General features: G+C 41.0%; 1 protein-coding gene and 1 pseudogene across 16 annotated transcripts in view; one reads left to right on the top strand and one right to left on the bottom strand.

Moving 5' to 3' along the window:
- The window catches only part of LOC102149709 (disks large-associated protein 5), a 69500-nt gene extending 51866 nt beyond the window's left edge, over positions 1–17634 (top strand). For 7 of the 16 annotated variants that reach the window (XR_011437474.1, XR_011437473.1, XR_011437472.1 and 4 more), the window contains 8 exons: positions 167–290; positions 2461–2596; positions 3343–3500; positions 7726–7954; positions 8688–8780; positions 12793–13932; positions 16454–16633; positions 17278–17634. Coding sequence is in view for 10 of the 16 variants with exons in the window: in XM_070263321.1 (XP_070119422.1) it covers positions 167–290; positions 2461–2473 (137 nt within the window). In the remaining 6 variants the exon portion in view is untranslated. Of the gene's footprint in view, positions 1–166; positions 2597–3339; positions 3501–7725; positions 7955–8687; positions 8781–12736; positions 13933–16453; positions 16634–17277 lie in introns of all 16 variants that reach the window. The other 9 variants (XM_070263318.1, XM_070263313.1, XM_070263322.1 and 6 more) reach the window with 8 other exon arrangements.
- Positions 8399–13300, bottom strand: LOC138923610 (PWWP domain-containing protein 2A-like; annotated as a pseudogene).
- Positions 17635–17843: the final 209 nt, after the last annotated feature.

Genomic DNA, 17843 nt, shown 5'->3' with positions numbered 1-17843 from the left:
AATCTTTGAGGCAGAAATAAAATTTTATTTAAATTTTAAATTTATTTAAAATTTTAAATTTCAATGTTGAAAAAATTGAAGGGTTTAAGATATTTGTCTTGTGGGGGATGTCATTTTAGGAGTTGCTGCTTTGAAATGTATATGTAATGTTTTCTTTAATCTATAGATCGTGTCTTAAATAAAAATGAAACTACTGCTGAAAATTTACATGGCTTTCCAATAAAAGAAGTCCCATCACTTGAAATAGATGAGGATCAGACATCTCAGCAGCGACATGTGCTGCGTTTCAGGTCTGTGCGTTTGTTCCCAGTGTAAGCATTTTGTATTAATGTCTAGACATTTAAAACCAAAATTAAACTATTTTAACCTTAATATAATACGTAGATGAATTAGGAGGAAACTGACATTGAGTGATTTTTATTTATCTTTTAAATTAAAATTTTTTTCAATGGCTAGTATATTCATGTGGTTCCTAATTTAAAAGATAGAAAGAGATACAAGTGAGAAGCCTTTTTTCCAACTCTGCTCCCAACCCTGCAGTTCGAACATTCCACAGAGGCAAGTGTTATTCATTTCTTGTGAATTCTTCCAGAGATACATAATGCGTATGTAGATAAACATCTTTTTAATGTAAACAGTAACATACTATTCTCTTTTCATTTAATGTTAAATGTAGGAGATATTCCATTTTAGTCCTTTAAGAACTTTCTCATGCTGTTTTTTTGTGTGTGTTTTAATGGCCGCATGGTATCCAATTGTATGGATACACCATGATTTACTTAATAGGCCCCTGTTGCTGGTTGTTTCCATTGAGTTCAGTCTGGTAGTATTACTGTCAAGCCTGCAAAGAACAAACTTGGATGCTTTTCAATCCTCTCCTGTGCAAATATATAAAGACCTCAATTTACATTCCCTCCAGCAAAATATGGGAGTTCCTATTTTATCATACCTTTTTTTTTTTCCAACAAAGAAACTAAGTTAATGTTTATTTTGTAAAAGAAGGATAGAGGGAGATGATTGGAGGCTCCTTGGCCCACTAAATCATGAGATAGGATTATGTTTCTCCAACTATGAAGACTGAAAATTAGAGTTCCTGTTTGGGAACCTAAATGCCATGTCACCTAAATGCCTTGGTCACAGATCAGAGGACTGCATCTGGAGAAAGGCCCCAACGCTCCACATCACACAGGAAATGATGACGTACTATGTCCTTTAGTGCATGTAGCAAGAAAATTCTCACACCTTTTCCAATGCAGTCCTAACCACTTTTTTGGTCTTTGACAATCAAATAGAGGAGAAATATTACCTTCCTATAGTTTTAATACTCATTTGTTCTATCCTGAATGAGTATATTTCAGAGCCACTTCAGTTGTTTGTAGAACATAAGGTTTTACGATTGTAAAGGATTTTAAAGATGAGCTAGTCCACTGTGTTGTTGGACTGAGACATTGAGATAATAAGCAATTTACCCAACTAAATAATGCCGGATCTAAGCCAAGTCTCCTTTCTCATTAAGTTCTCATTAGATATGAACAGCTAAATTTTTCTTCTAAGAAAAAAACTATCCTCAGTTTCTCCTGCTAAGATGCTTTTTATAAAGAGACAGATTCAATTTATCTTGGGCCGGGGTTTCTCGCCTGGCACTACTGACACTCAGATTGGATAATTGTTGTTGTGGGGCCGTCCTCTGCATCGCAGGATGTTGTGTAACATCCCAGACCAGTAGCACTCCTCTGGTTTGTGACAAAGGTGCTCTAGACACTGCCAGATGTCCCCTGGGGGGCAAAATTGACCCGTGTTGAGAACTACTGCGCTTGGACAAGCAAAACCTACTGATTAGAATCTGTGAGGCCCTGACACTGTAATTCCAGACTTACAGGGTTTAGCTTCAACTTACTCTGGGGAGTTGGGTTGGTCTCAATTCCATGGGCAATACCAGAACTAAAGACAGAACTCAGGCATGTCTGGTTCTTTCTGTTTCATCTCTGATAAATGAGAACAGAAAGAACTAGAAATATTAGCTTGGAGAGTGGCTCTTGGCATTAACCATCCACATAAGTTTTAGGTGTAGAAAGATGGACATATATAGGATATCAACTTGTATTTATGGATTTTAATATATCACAGTTCATAAAATAAGCATCAGCTCTGGAAAATTACTATTGTACAAGTGTCATATTGCTAATACTTAGATATTAGTTTGAGAAACATTTGTAAAACTCAAACATATGTCATAATTTTAGAAAGATTCTCCGATATGAAAGAGAGGAATTAATATTGACCGACTGCCTTGAGTGGGAAAGGAAGCTTGAAGCATATATTCCAAACAAAGGGGAAGGAACATTTATGTTTTTTGTCTTAGCTTTGTTTATTTTATTTTATTTATGTATTTATTTAGGAAGATCGGCCCTGAGCTAACATCTGTTGCCAATCTTCCTCTTTTTTTCCCTCTCCCCAAAGCCCCGACATATAGCTGTATATCCTAGTTGTAGGTCATTCTAGTTCTTCTGTGTGGGATGCCACTACAGCATGGCCTGATGAGCGGTGTGTAGGTCCGTGCCCAGGATCTGAACCAGCGAACCCTGGGCCGCTCAAGGTGAGTGCATGGACCCAACCACTTGGCCACCAGGCTGGCTCCGCATTGTTTATTTTAATATGTTTACATTTACCTTAAACAAAAATAGTGTTGCTGAACTTTATAGTTTTGTTATTCAAAATAGCAAGACTTTTCATTTCTCAACATATGTTCACTAGTATCTCTGTGCTAAAATGGTAGATGACTTATAAGGTGTAAGTAATTAGAATGTTAGCCATCATTCCTGGGAGTTAAATGTTTGCCTATTTTATTATTAGATTTTTTTATGACTTTTTGAGTGACATCTATATCTAGTATTGTTTAATTATGAAAAATATTTTCTGAATGAAAATGACCTAAATAAATATGGAACAAATTTTCTGATATTTCCTTAATCTTATTTGGAGGAGCTTTTTAGAAAAAATCACTTGTGTGCTGTGTGAAGTCCTTAGATGCTGATGTACAGTGAGCTGTTTGAGGTTGAATTCTTGTAAAATACAAGGTGAGCAGAATGCTGTTTACTATGTAGCAACATATATGAGAATGAATATTGCTACGTTTTAGTGGGAACAGCAGCAGACAGTTAATGCTCAGTATTTGTATGACAAAGTTTTGTAGTCGATGGTTTTTGTTTTGCTTTAAGGTAAGAGTTTGATTGTGGAAGCCCCAGGATATTTGGGGTGAGGTCGTCCTATCAGCTGGCTGACTTGCAACCAAGGTCCTGTTTTGTTCTCTCGCTTTTGAAAATCTCATCTTTCCCTTAGCAGAAGATCTCATTCCCCTCGCAGTTGGTCAAAAAAGGCTCCTTAAGGCAGAAATATTCAAACGGTTTGAAGAACTGGTGGACAACTTGGAATACAAACAAAGCGAAAAGGATACCACCTGTGCAGACCTGGATGGGTTCTGGGACGTGGCCAGCTTTCAGGTTTGTGGTCAGGATTTGGAATGGATTAACTTTCGAGTCGCATGTTTTTGGAAGTGAGGCAACAGTAGTAAAATGGGAGTAGTAGAGGCTGCTTAGGTATCTGTAGTATTAAATGAGATATTAGCCCCTTTACAAACTGTAAAGCACTGTCTAAATTTTATGGCAGCTGTCCCCTCCTCCCGCATACTGTCAGGATAATTTCTATCAGGGTTGGAAATTGAGATTCTATTCAGCTGTTGCCTAGTCTGTGATGATTCCACGTGTGAGAAAATGAGGACGAGTCTTCAGTAGCTGGGTCCATCCAGCAGTTATTGTCCCTGCTGTGTGCCAGGCATTGGACGAGGAGCTAACAAATAAGGCACATTCTCTACCCCAGAGGAGTTTATAGTTTTATCAGAGTCAGACATAGCACGTCATTCCAATCTGGTGTAGAAAGTGCTGATAGAGGCCGTTACTAGGAAGATCAGTGAAGGTTGGGAGGAGATGACACTTTCTGGCTTTTTGAGCTTATTTTAGAAATAAGCATACAAAATACTATTTCAAGAACCAGTGGCCAAGAACCATGAGACATTTGCAGACAGCCCAAAACCTGCAAGAAGGAGCCGCAGCAGCACAGGAAGGAAGCTGTCTGGATGAGGCCGTGGGCTGATCCAGGAGAAAGAACTTTAAAAGCAAGTGTTAATATGCTCAAAGAGACCAGGCATTTTTTCTGCCAAATAAGAACAGCTATGAAAAAAGAACATTCAGAGAACGACAAAAAGAGCTCTTTGAAGTTAAAAACTATAAGAGCAGAAATGTAAGATTCACTAGAAAGATGGAATATGAAGCTGAGATCTCCCATAAATTAGAGCAAAAAGAGAGAGAAAATAGAAGAGACTAGATAAGAATATTAAGGGGACCAGTCTAGGAAGTATAATATCCAAATAATAGGAATTCCAGAAAAAGAGAACAGAAAAAATAGCGGAGAGGAAATGATCAATGAAATAGTTTGACATTTTTCGAGAAGTGGAGGACCTGAATTCCAGATTGAAGGAGCCCATTGAGTGCCTAGCACTGTGAGTCAGAGTAGATGCACACCAATGCACAATGAAATATAATTGTACAACTCTTGGGATGAGGAGAGACATCTAGAAACTTCCAGAGAGCAAAAACAAGTTTCATCCAAAGGGTCAAAAATCAGAATAGCCCTAGATTTCTCAACATCGACATCGAAAGCTGGGAGAACAATGGCCTCAAACTTCTCAGGGAAAAGAGCATTCAGCCTGGCGTTGTATACCCAGCCAGTCACGCTTGAGGGTGGAAAGGAATGTTTCAGACACACACAGTCTGAAACTTTACCTCCCATGCACCCTTTCTCAGGAAATTGAGAACGGCCCTCACAAAAATGAGGGAGTAAGCCAAGAAAGGGGAAGGAGCTGGGACAGATCCCCAAAATGTCTAAGGGAATTGTGGCTGATGTGAGTAAAGAGGGTGGGCAGCGGGCTTAGGAAGCAGCCGTTCAGACTGGAGCAGGAGGCTGGGGCTCGGCAAGATGTTGTCTCTCAGGCTGAATGGAATAGAATACCCGATTGGTTCGCTTTTCTAGTTGTATTAAGAGGGGATTTATACACACTGTGCTGAGTTTAGAGGCAAATTGATGATAGATACATTAAAAAACTAAGCAAACAAAAAGCAAAGCAATGATGAAGTCTAGAGAAAAATGTGAAGAAACACAATATCCTGGTAATTATATGGCCCAGAAGTGAATAGTGTTTATGGAGTCAGAATAATGTCAGCATTACTTTATGACCAGTTGACATAATAATGAGTTGGTTCACTAGCATCCTTCAATGGTGACCAAATAATTTTGTCTTTCTTAGTATCATAATTATTTTATGGATTTAAAAGTATTTGTGTTGGCATCGTTTACAGTCATTATCTTTAGTGATGCTCATTTCCCAGCTTTGGCCAGTGGGAGCCTCTTCAAATTGGCTCCTGGGGCTTTTATTTATTTTGAAGAGCTGTACTGAGAATAAATAATCTACGTATTATAAAATGTGCCCATTCTAAGTGTAAAAGTCAATGATGTTTAGTAAATTTACAGAGTTGTGCAACCATCGCTGCAATCCAAACTTAGAACATTTTCATCACCACAGAAAGATGCCTCTTGCCTTTTTTCAGTCAGTTCCCATTGCCACTCCCAGTCCCAAGCAACCACGAGTCTCCTTACTGTCTCTGTAGATTTGCCTTTTCTGAACGTTTCATTCTCAGTAGAATCACCCAATATGTGGTCTTTTGTATGTGGCTTCTTTGCCTCGGCGTGGTGTCTCTGCGGTTCCTCCGTGTTGCAGGGCATGCCTGTACTTTGTTCCTTTCATGGCTGAGTAGCAGTTCATGGAGACATCACTCTTTATTCTCCAGTTGACAGACATATAGGCTGTTTCCACTATTTCACAATTACGAATAATCTATGAATATTCACTTACAAATCTTCATATGGGCATGTTTTCTTTCGCTTGGGAAGATATGGCTGGATCATGTGGTAGATTTGTGTTTAACTTTTTAAGAAACTGCCAAACTGCTTTCCAAAGTGATTACACCCTTTCATGTGCCCAACAGGGGTGTGTGACAGCTCCTGTTGCTCCACATCCTCACCAGTGCTTGCTCCTGTCTCTCTCAGTAGAGCCATCCTGTGGGGTTTGAACTATCTTATTGTAGATTTGATTCATGTTTCCCTAATGAGTAATGATGATCATCATCTTTTCATGTGCTTATTAGACATTCATATGTCTTCTTTGGTGAAATATCTATTCAAATCTTTTTGCCCATTTTTAATTGGGTTTGTCTTTTTATTATTGAGTTGTAAGTGTTCTTTGTATATTCTGGATACAAGTCCTTTATCAGAAATATTTGCAAATATTTCCTCCCAGTGTGTGGCTTGTTCTTTAGTTTTCTTAGTGGTATCTTTTGAAATGCAGATGTTTTTAATTTTGATGAAGTTCAGTTTATCAATTTTTTTTAATGTTGTGATTTTGGCATTATTTCCAAGAACTCTTTTTGCCTAACCATAGGTCACAAAGATTTTATCTTATATTTTCTTCTGAAAGTTTTATCTCTTTCACTTAGGTCTGTGCTTATTTGGAATTCATTTTTTTTAAAAATTAAGTTGTGATCAATTAATTTTGCTAGGAAAGGTTTGCCCTGAGCAAATCTGTTGCCAGTCTTCCTCTCTTTTTTCTCCTCCCCAAAGCCCCAGTACATAATTGTATATTCTAGTTGTAAGACCTACTAGTTCTTCTGTGTGAGCTGCCACCACAGCATGGCTACTACTAGGCAAGTGGTGTGGTTCCACACCTGGGAACCGAACCTGGGCTGCCAAAGCAGAGCATACCGAACTTTGACCAGGGCTGGCTCTGGAGTTCATTTTTGTGTATGGTGTAGGAAAGAGCCCAAATTCATGTTTTTTCTTGCAGATATCCACTTTTCCCAGTACTGTTTGTTGAAAAAAACTATCCTTTCCTCATTGAATTGCATTGGCACTTTTGTTAAAAATCAATTAGTCATAAGTGTAATCCTGAGTCTTTTTGACATTTAATTTTTTAGAGAGAGGGAGATTGAGAGTACCTATTTGTATAAATGCATAGTACAGAGACTCAAAGCATATTTACCCAACTGTTGACAGTGGTTACCACTTTGAGGAGATTGGAAATACCAGAAGGATGGGGATCATATATTCCCATCCACCTAGTATGTATATTATTTGAATCCTTTAAAATGAGATTGTGTCAGGGTAAGCCTAGTGGTATAGTGGTTCAATTTGGCACACTCCACTTCATTGGCCCAGGGTTTGCGGGTTCTGATTCCAGGCATGGACCTACACCATTCATCAAGCCATGCTGTGGCGGTGACCCACATACAAAATAGAGGAAGATTGGGACAGATGTTAGCTCAGGGCTAGGCTTCCTCAAGCAAAAAAGAAGAGGATTGGTAACGCATGTTAGGTCAGAGCCGATCTTCCTCACCAAAAAAATAAAAATAAAATGAGATTGCGTCAAGAGAAAGAGAAGGCAAGCTACAGACTGGGGGAAAATTTTGCAAAAGACCTATCTGATAAAGGACTGTTTTCTAAAATATACAAAGAACTCTTAAAACTCACCAATGATGAAACAAACAACCTGATTAAAAAAATGGGCAAAAGGGGTCTGGCCCAGTGGCTAAGTGGTTAAGTTTGCGCACTCCACTGCAGGCATCCCAGTGTTTCGTTGGTTCGAGTCTTGGGCGTGGACATGGAACTGCTCATCAAACCATGCTGAGGCGGCATCCCACACACCCCTACTAGAAGGACCCACAACGAAGAATATGCAACTATGTACCAGGGGACTTTGGGGAGAAAAAGGAAAAAAATAAAATCTTTAAAAAAAAATGGGCAAAAGACCTGAACAGACACTTGATCAAAGAAGACAGATGAATGGCAAGTAAGTGTATGAAAAGATAAGATGCTCAACATCATATGCCCTTAGAGAATTGCCAGTTAAAAGTACGATGAGACACCAGTACACACTTATTAGAATGGCAAAGATCCAAACCGCTGACAGCACCGGATGCTGGTGAGGATGTGGAGCAACTGGAGCGCTCATTCATCGCTGGTGGGGGTGCAAAATGGAGCAGCCACTTTGGAAGACAGTTTGGCAGTTTCTTACAAAACTAAACAGTCTTACCATACGATGCTGCAGACACGCTCCTTGGTGTTTGCCCAAATGAGCTGAAAACCTGTGTCCACACAAACATGTGCACACAAAAGTTTATAGCGGCTTTGTTCATAATTGCCAAGACTTGGAAGCAACGAATATGCTCCTCAGTAGGAGAAGGGATAAATAAACTGTAAAAAAAAACAACAAGAACAACAAAAGGGAGAGAGATTGTGTTCACACTGTATAATTTAGGATATCTCTCCTACCATTTTAGTCATCAAAATAATTTAGGAGAGTTATTCACATATGACATCCTTTATGTAGATTTTTGAGGTTTATAACATAAAATAACAATGAGCAATTTTACCATAAGAAGTGATTTGAATACTAAATTGAAAATGACAGTCTAAATTTATGTCACCAGTCCCAGTAGTCAATTTTTGGGAAACTTTTGTTCATTAGTTTGTGAATTTAATATGGTTAGCATTAATCTGATAAACTTGTGCTTTATTAACAGATACAGGATCTGCGCCACAAATTCAACAGTCTCACCATACTTGAGGAGTGTGGATGGGAGAAAGCCTGCAGTACGAGCAAAGATGTGTTTCAGGTAAATTTGTGGATTTCTAATATAGACTCTTTTACTTTAATGAATTTAAGCTTTAGAAACATTTAGCTTCAGGTTTTTCATCATTTCACAAAACGTGTCATCTATTACTTACAATGTCCTGATTGTCTTCAAAAAGTGAGGAAAGGTCAACACAAAATTCAGGATGTTCATTTCTTGGGTGGGGATGTGGGGGCTGAGATTGGATTTGGTCCCCCTGAGAGCTTCTGAGTTGCTAAGCAGTGGTATGTACCAGTGTGTTTTATTCTTTAGACTGTACCTAACCATTGTTTTGTAGTAATAATAACAGTAGTAAATAATTTATATAATGCTTAGTATGTGCCAACTATGCTTCCCAGGCCCTCACACACATTGACTCAGTTAATCCTCACAACAGTCCTGTGAGGTGGGTGCCGTTATCCTCGGGTGGGGAATCTGAGGCCAGGAAGACTCGAGCACGTGCTCAGGGTGGAGCTGGGTTTCTCAGTCCAGAACCCATGTTCTTAACCCACAGGCTATGCCATCTCTGCTTTCTATACTCTTGTGCGTGATGTATTTCAAAATGAAGGAACTTTTTAAGGAGAAAAGAGGAACAATGACTCTTAGACTCTCTCTCTTCTTCCCAAATTTTATCATGGAAAAGTTCCTATTTTCTCTGTAAAATTGGCTTTGTTGACATGATAGATTCCATTCTTATCTATTTGTAGTAATTTTTTTCCTAAAATATTTTAACTCCAAGCTTTTGGTTCAGATTGCTACTTCTCAAGCCACCTTGGAGCCCTGTCACTTTTTCTTTTAGATTTTAGAAAAACGCCTCTGGTTGTAAAATCAGGTTTCTAAACTGGTACTTTATTATGCTGTGTAATCTAAATAAAAACTCTGTTTTGAATTCTGTCTTAGGAGTTTAAGATGTTAGAGTATTAAAGGATTATTGTAGGATTGTTTTACTAATGAAGTCTCCTTATTTTACTAATGAAGTAATGTCTTAGTAAGACATTGGTAATGTCTTACTAATGACAAAGGCCCTGAGGACAGTGACGAGATTGATTGAATGAATTTCAAGTCTATTAAGCAGGAAGGATGCTGGGACATTTGGACCTCCTGTGGGCATTTTTTATCCGGTACTTAGTCCTGGGAACATAACACTACCAGCGACGCAGACAATGGCTGTGTCAAGACAGCATTATATCAGAGCCTTGTAATTCTGCCCCTTACCACCAGTGTTTCTCTCCTACTTTATTTTATTTTATTTTTTTTTGGATTTAGTTGATTTTATTTACAGCTTGTTTTTTTACATTTCAGAGCATTACACAATTACATTTTCTCATTTTCTGACCTGCAAACAGATACCTTAAATGAAAATATTTTTTAAAAATTATCAAATTAGGTACATCCAAAATGCAACAATTACACATATGACAATTAATTCATAAAGTGTAATTTACTAGGACGTATCCTAGGAATTTAGGAACAGCCAGTCAGGAAATCTGACCAAATTCAGCAGTCGACTATTTACATATCCAAAGACAAAGCTATCTAAACTCCCAACCCAGAAGTTTGAAAGTTTTTGTCAAATAACCATTGGACGAAAGAGAGAGAGTGATGATTCAAACCTAGCCAGCTGTGACAGTCTCAGTCTCAAATACTGGGCTAGGTACCCAGTCTGCAATTGAACAGCAAGCATCTCAGTTTTTCAGACACCTATGCGCCATTCTTGCACCATTATGCACATAGAAAGGCTAAGTGTTCGTTAATTAAAAAGCAAGTAGTCATTAAATATCCACACTATTCCCCCTAGCTCACCAGCCTTACTGCAATCCCGAATATGCAACCTGTGTCACATAGTGACAGGCTATATTATATATATATATGTGTATATACACACACACATATGTACGTGTCCGCATATGTATACACACATACACACAGTACTAGGTACAAATGGCAATTAACAGTCCCTGCAAAAATTCATTTTCAGTTGAGGCTATGGCTCCTATGCCTTGGGATGGTTTTAGACGTCAATACCGAAAAATACTGCTAAAATCTCACTTCCTTAAGGCAAAATTTGATTGCTTCTTCAGTTTAAGCTTCTCAGTCTAAAAATGGCTATAAGGTAAGTATAAAAAAAAAGCAGCCAGCTGAGTGCAATTTCTCTCTCCAATTTGGCCAGGCTATTTCATAGAAGTTACTCCTAATAAATTAGGAGATCTGTGGCGCCTTCCAATGGTTCTTGCCTACCTTCCTGTCCATGTTCACGTTTCAAACTGTGTCAACAGAGCCCGCACTTCAGGGGTCAGCTGCTTGGCAGCCTTAGCTGCCTCTGTGATAGCCTTGCGATACAGGCCCTTTCTCTTCTTATTAAAGCATGACTGGAAGTTTTCTAAAAAGGGGGAGAGTTGCGAAAGAGCAAGGAAAGACGTTGTTGGAGACCCAAACCATGAAATACGGGCCTCCTGTCAAACTAAAAGGCCGTTATCTTTCCAGCTCACAGTTATGGTAAGAATACGGGCTGGCCACCAAGGGAAGCCATATATCTTGGCCCAAACAACGTTCACTACACATATGATCCTGCCATCTGGCGTGACGCATTTAGAGACATTTTTGGAAAAGACTTTCATTTTCAAGGAATTACTGAGCTTTTTCTCTTCCTTTGAAGAGGAGGAAGTGGAGGAGGTGGAAGGTGCATGCATACTGCCTGGAGGAAAATCAAAGCTTTCAGAAGAACTACACTCAGAGTTGGAGGATTTCAGCTCATCCGTGCTATCAATGCTACACACTGACGCACTGGAAGAGTCAGATTTCTTTTGATTTAGGGTCATGTAAACAGAGATATTGCTTTTGCTGCCCTCTTTGCCCAGTGTCTGTGGTTCCTCCTACTCACCAGGCACAAGCACTTCGTTTGTGTCCTGAATCGCACAGCTGGCCTCTTCAGGGCCATCTGAGGGACTCTGATTTTCTGAAGGGGTCTCACCTGCTGAGCAGGTAGAGGTGCAGCGAGACTGGGGCTTGGGTGCCATCTTGCCACTCCGCATTTTCTCAAGTCCTGTCTTCAGAGAGGAGTCATTTTCTTCATTCCTGTACCTTTGTGGTTTTAAACGAACCCGAGGTGGAAGGGAACCTGAGCTAGGATTCTGATAGCGGTGTGTGAAATGGACTTTTGAATGTGCGTTTTTGGACGTAGAGGTTTCACTTTGCTTCTTTTGTGCCTTTTCTTTGGCAATTTTCAACACTTCCCGAGCTTTTGCATGATCCATGTTCTTACTCTGGAGCACTTTTTTGGTACTTAACTGAGCTTTTGATGTGTTGGCCTGAGCAGAAGCTTTGACTACTCTGCCTCTGCTGTGAGCAATATTTGAAACCTGAACCACAGCGTTTCTTTTCTGGCTTTCATTTTGGTTTTTCCCATCCACTTTATGGTCAGTTTTCAGTGTTTTGTTCACAGTAGTTACGCTTTCATTTCTCAGTTTTTTATCTTCATATTTAGAAGAGTCACTTGCACTACTGCCTTTTCTAATTTCCTTTTTTTCAGCAACAACACTGTTTTTACATTTGTCACACAGGACTTGCCGGGGCTGTAGTTTAATAGCATTCATTATTGAAGTAGGTTCTTCCCTGTACATCTTTCGTTTGGGTCGCTTAATTTTCCGCGGAGGTGGCTGAGGTATTGATTGGTTATATGTGTCCCTGATAAACAAAGCGGGAGGATAAGGTACTCCTTCGTGGAAGAGAGGAGGTGGTTTGGAAGTCCACAGGCTTTCAGCCAAGCTCGGCTGGGGAGGCGGGACAGGAGGGGGATCCCCAGGAACAGCACCACTCGCTTCGCGCTGGACTTCTGTCCCTTCTTGGAATGTGTTACTTTGAAGCTGCATAGCTTCGGGTTTATCCTTCTATTCCCTTTTGGGAAATACTGTCACAAGGGTCCCACGGGGCCCAAACCATCGGAGTGTGTGCTGTTGCAGGAAACAGAATGGAGAGCCGTGAAAGGGAGTCTCTGCACTTCCTATCTTTTGGACAGATCCATCAGGACCCCGGAGAAGAGCTTCTCCCCGAGGCGGAACGACACGACGAGCGCGTCCTCAATGACGGGGTGCAGCCTGACCCGCACCTCCGAGCGGGGATGAGTTGCGACAGCGCGGAGTCCCGCCCGCCGGCGGCACGAGCGCGGGGCTGCGGGCTGGGGCCGCGGCGGCTCCGGGCGCTCCTCGGGGGCCGGGGGCTCTCGGGCGGCGGGCAGGGGAAGGCGAGGGTCGGCCCTTCCTGAGCGCGGCTGCCGCGGCTCCAGCACCCGGCGGGCAGCTTCTCCTCGGCCTCCAGCCCCGGCCCCGCCGCCTCCGGGCTGCGGGCGAGCTCCCCCGGCGGCGGCGGCTCGGCCTGAGGAGAGGACTGCTGGCCGTCGGCCTCGCCGTCAGGCACCGAGGCTTCAGTGGCCGTGACCGGGAGGGGGTCCGTGCCGGCCTCGCTGCGGGGACGGGCTCCATCTCCGGCTCAGCCTCCCCGGGGAACGCTGCAGGCGCTGCCGCCATTTCTTCCTGGCTTCTCCCTCCTCCTGGTCCTCTCCTACTTTACTTTATAGGCCACTGTTAAGATTACTGAACAAGTAAGATCAAACTAATCTTTTATCTGTACTTTGAAACCATTCCCTCAGACCTCTTATTCATTGACCTCTCCTCCCATCAGTTAGCCTCGTTCTCTAGTTTCCATCAGTTTTTAGACATGTTGAGGGGTCTTGTCTTTGTTTACATTAAATGACAACAGCCTAGACTAACTCCTTGAGGGCAGGAACATTGTCCTTTACCTTTGGCCCCCAGCACGTTTAGCACATACTATGAACTTGATAAATATAAGACGGATGTGTGAAATATTTCAGGTATGCTTTATTTATTTTTCTTATAAGATGGTAACGAGTTGCTTTAGTAAATGTCATAATTTCTCTTTGTAGGACAAATTTGTTTCAGGTATAGCGAGTGAACCAAAACAGGATGGTGCTGGGATCGCAGATGGGGGTCGCCTCGCTGCTATGAAGAAGGCAGTGAGAGAGAGATGCAGCAGGGAGAGCAGGCTGAGGCCGTGGGCTCTGCGGTGCCGAAGGAAGTTGATCATATAACCTTTGACGCTGGATCTTTTAGAATCGAAAGTCCCGTTAAATCGTTCTCAGGTTAGTTTTTCTGCTGAGACTGCTTAAGAAAAGTATTTGGGTTGGATGGGAGCTTGTACAGCAGGTGAAAAAATTTTCACAGGAAGTGATATAAGCTATCTGTGATTTCTGGAAAATAGACCACATCCTCACCCCCAAACACTTGCAGATTTCATTTGATGGATGGGATTAGATTACTTGAAGTGACAAATCTCCTAAAGTTGCTTTTCTGTGTTTGCTAAGTGACTTCACTTCTGTTATTAGCCCCTAACCCCACGGTCCTGGGAGAAAGGTCACAGGTCCCAAGAGGGCAGAGAGATGATGAGGAGTGAGGTGATTTCCTTCAGGTTGGTGCCAGGCTGGATGAGAATTTCAGATGCAAAGGAAGCTTAGGCACCAAACCATCACACTTCTCTGGCTGTGCTTTAAAAATGATGCTTATGGAAGTTGGGTTTGGTTTTATTTTCATTTGTATCAAAACTTTTGCCCAGAACTTTTGAAACAGTAAATGTGCTAATTTCAAAATATTCCAAGGAAATCAGCTGAGGTAGACCCCGGTTGTGGGTCAACAACAGGGGCTGGGCCTTCATGGTGGCATAGTGGCTGGGCTTCTGCACTACGCTTCGGTGGCCCAGGGTTTGCAGGTTTGAAACCTGGGCACAGACCTACACACTGTTCATCAAGCCATGCTGCAGTGGTATCCCATATACAAAATGGAGGAAGATTGCCACAGATGTTGGCTCAGCGGCCATCTTCCTCACCAAAAAAAAAAAAAAAATCAACAGCAGATACTAATCCATGTTGGATATAAGTAGCATTTTACATTAGACCAAACTATTTGGGATCCTTCATTGTTTATGAAGACTCAGAATTAGAGAAATTCCCTGAAGTTTTTTTAGTTCTCCTCCTTTTCAACACACATCGTCAAACCTTTCTTCCAAATGACCAATTTTTCTTCCCTAATGCCTACTCCTACCTACTTTGTTGTGATTGTCATGCATTAGGAAAGGGCTCTTGCGTTTCTGTTATAATATAGCGTGTGACAGTTCTGCCTCCTCTCTTCTGCTGCTCTATGGTGCTCTTCTGGCTGGTGCCTAACGCAAAATAAACATCACCTTGGCCGGACATTTCATCTTCCCCAGCTGGGTTCTTCATTGAGATTCTTTTGGGCACCTTTAATGTTACAAGCATGAGATTTGCTTGTAGAAGTCCCTTTTTATGCTGAAATTAAGGATGAGAATTTTGAAAAACTGTTATAAGATGACCTATATTTTTGTCTTAGCATTTGATATATGGAACTTCTCATATCTTTCAAAGCTTTGTCCATTTCTAATAACCCTCGACTGTGAGAATATTTAAAAAGTTAAAAATTCTTTTTTTTCAGCAGTATTTGATAATAAAAATCTCATGACTGAATGCCATCTTCTTGATTAAGTTTTCCAACTTAATCTGAAAAGTTCTTTTATATTCTAGATTTGTTTTATAAAATGAATATTACTCAGTTTTTAATTGAAATGCAGTTTAAAATTTACATCTTATTTTTTTTACTCTGAAATCCATTTGTTATTCATTTTTATCAAAATGGGAACAAAATTTCGTGTTTACATATTTTAGAATATAGTTTGTTTTAGCATTAAGCTCTGAAGGTGTATTTCCTTATGTGACTTATGTGTCAAATGTGCTGTGACGAGTCGGTTGAGTACATGAATATCTAACATGTGGCCCGGGTTATGCAGGTGTTTCTAAGTGATGCAGGAAAGTGTAAGGCAAGGTTTCCGCCCATCTGAAGCATGCGCTTGGGGACACCATATCTAGCCTAGCTTCAGGTGTAATTGGCTGTTTTCGTTCTAATTTGCTTAGATTACTCTAATTATGTTCTATTTTATCTGGAAGCCCCCAGCCTTTACTTTTGGTGACCTCTTGCCTCTAACTCCAGCTCCAGCATCAGCCCTCTGGGCAGCCTTCCCGTGGACGCTCTCGTCTCTCCCGTGTTGCCTCATGTCCAGGCACAGGGGCACACGTTTAATCTCTTATGAGGAGAGGGATATGAATGTGTTATGTTCCTAAAGCATGTTGTAACTTCAGGGCTCCATTTCCCTGATCCACCCTGGGCCTGTCTCAGGCAGAGCATCTGCCTCGTGTTCAGGGCCACTGGCACGGGCACGATGCAGCAGTGCTGTCTTGCCCAGAGTGTTTGCTGCCCTGGTTTTCTGCCCTTCCACGTGGTTGTAGTTCAGCGATCTGGGGTAGACCTGTGCCAGGTCATTTTAATGTGTAGCACGGCTGAAACTCTGGTGTACAGCCTTACCTTGAAATTTTCCAGGGCAATTGCTAAAATGGCTCAGGGAATGGCCTTGGTTTGTTGATCTTTGATTTCAGAATGTAAACAATTCATTATGGCAAGTGTGGGATCAAACAGCAGCAGCTGTTGTTAACCTCATGAAGCCTGGCCAATGCTTGGCTTCCTGAAGCCACCAGTTCCTTCAGGACCTCTGTTATCTTGGCTTTCATTGGCTCTCAAAGATGCCTTCTTGGTTTTCAGGCTTCTGGGTGGCCTGGTGTCTCCGGGGCAGAAAGAAGTGTTACTGTGACGCACACTCTGGTCCTTCTTGGTTCCAGCTGCCTTTAATCGCAGGCTGAGACCAGAGGGTCAGGCATTTCAGCATAAGGCCCATTTATAGAAACTTGACTTCATCTTGTTCCTAGAGCTGAACTCAGAATGGTAGGTTCTGATAATATATGATCTTATAAGTAAATCTGGAAGCTAATGAATCACAATATTCTGTTTTTCATATATTAGTAATATGATTACAAGTACTTCACAGTTATCTATACATTATCTTGCTGATAAATCTTAGTACCTTATAATTTACTCTCCTTGTGAATTCTTTTCTACTTCTGTATATATTAGAATTTTGATTTTTTGATATATTTTTTGTTGGTCCCCCCTGTCCATTTCACACCCAAATTATGACTTGCTCCATGGTATCATTTGAGCCTGAACTGGGGCTTGAGGGGGAACAGAGGAAAGGATCCCACAGGATCCGACTAGTAAAAGGCATATTAAGTGCGGCTCTATGGGTTAGGATTTGTGGACTCTACATAAGTGGCTTAAGATGTGGCCTCAGTTTTATTCATTCTGCATGTGCTGCTGAGTCTATTTACATGTTAGTCACCCTTTCAATGAAAAAAGCTATAGTTTTGACATTATATCTGCTAGAAAGTAGCATAATCATTATGTTAATAATTTTATTAGGTACAAAAATGTTATGTTATTAATTAATCCACTATTAACTTGCAATGTTGCAGACTAAGTTGGTGAAACTTGAATGTTACTTTAGTGACTTCTCTGACTTTGTTCTCTAGCTACGCCCGGGGTGCAGTGATCCCTTCACGCAGGTGGAGAAGTGACAGGACCACGCCAGGCACGCTTTCTTTGGTGGGGGCTTAATTGCCTTTTCACCTCGAACGCCTCCTAATGTAAATCAACCAGAAGAACTATGAATTAGAAAAAGCAAAACATTTTTGTCATAATCTCCATGCTGCAGTGTATTCTTCGAATACTGAAAAGTTAAAGACTATGGATTCATGTTCATGTATTTAGTGTTATGTAATGTCTTAATTGTTAATATTTACTATCATGTGTTTTAGATATGACACTGTTTTTCAGGGGTAGTGGGGATATTTTTTACTTTATGCAGAATAAAAAATGCACTGTGCCTAGCCTCTCTTGTTTAAAATGTTTTAAGCTTAGGGCCGGCCCCATGGCCGAGGGGTTAAGTTTGTGCACTACTCTGCGGTGGCCCAGGGTTTCACTCGTTTGGACATGGCACTGCTCATCAAGCCACGCTGAGGTGGTGTCCCATGTGCCACAACTAGAAGGACCACAACCAAAAATATACAACTATGTAACGGGGATTTGGGGAGAAATA

This window comes from Equus caballus, chromosome 3, assembly GCF_041296265.1.
Source record: "Equus caballus isolate H_3958 breed thoroughbred chromosome 3, TB-T2T, whole genome shotgun sequence".
Taxonomy (NCBI): domain Eukaryota; kingdom Metazoa; phylum Chordata; class Mammalia; order Perissodactyla; family Equidae; genus Equus; species Equus caballus.
This window is presented reverse-complemented; position numbering and strand designations above follow the sequence as displayed.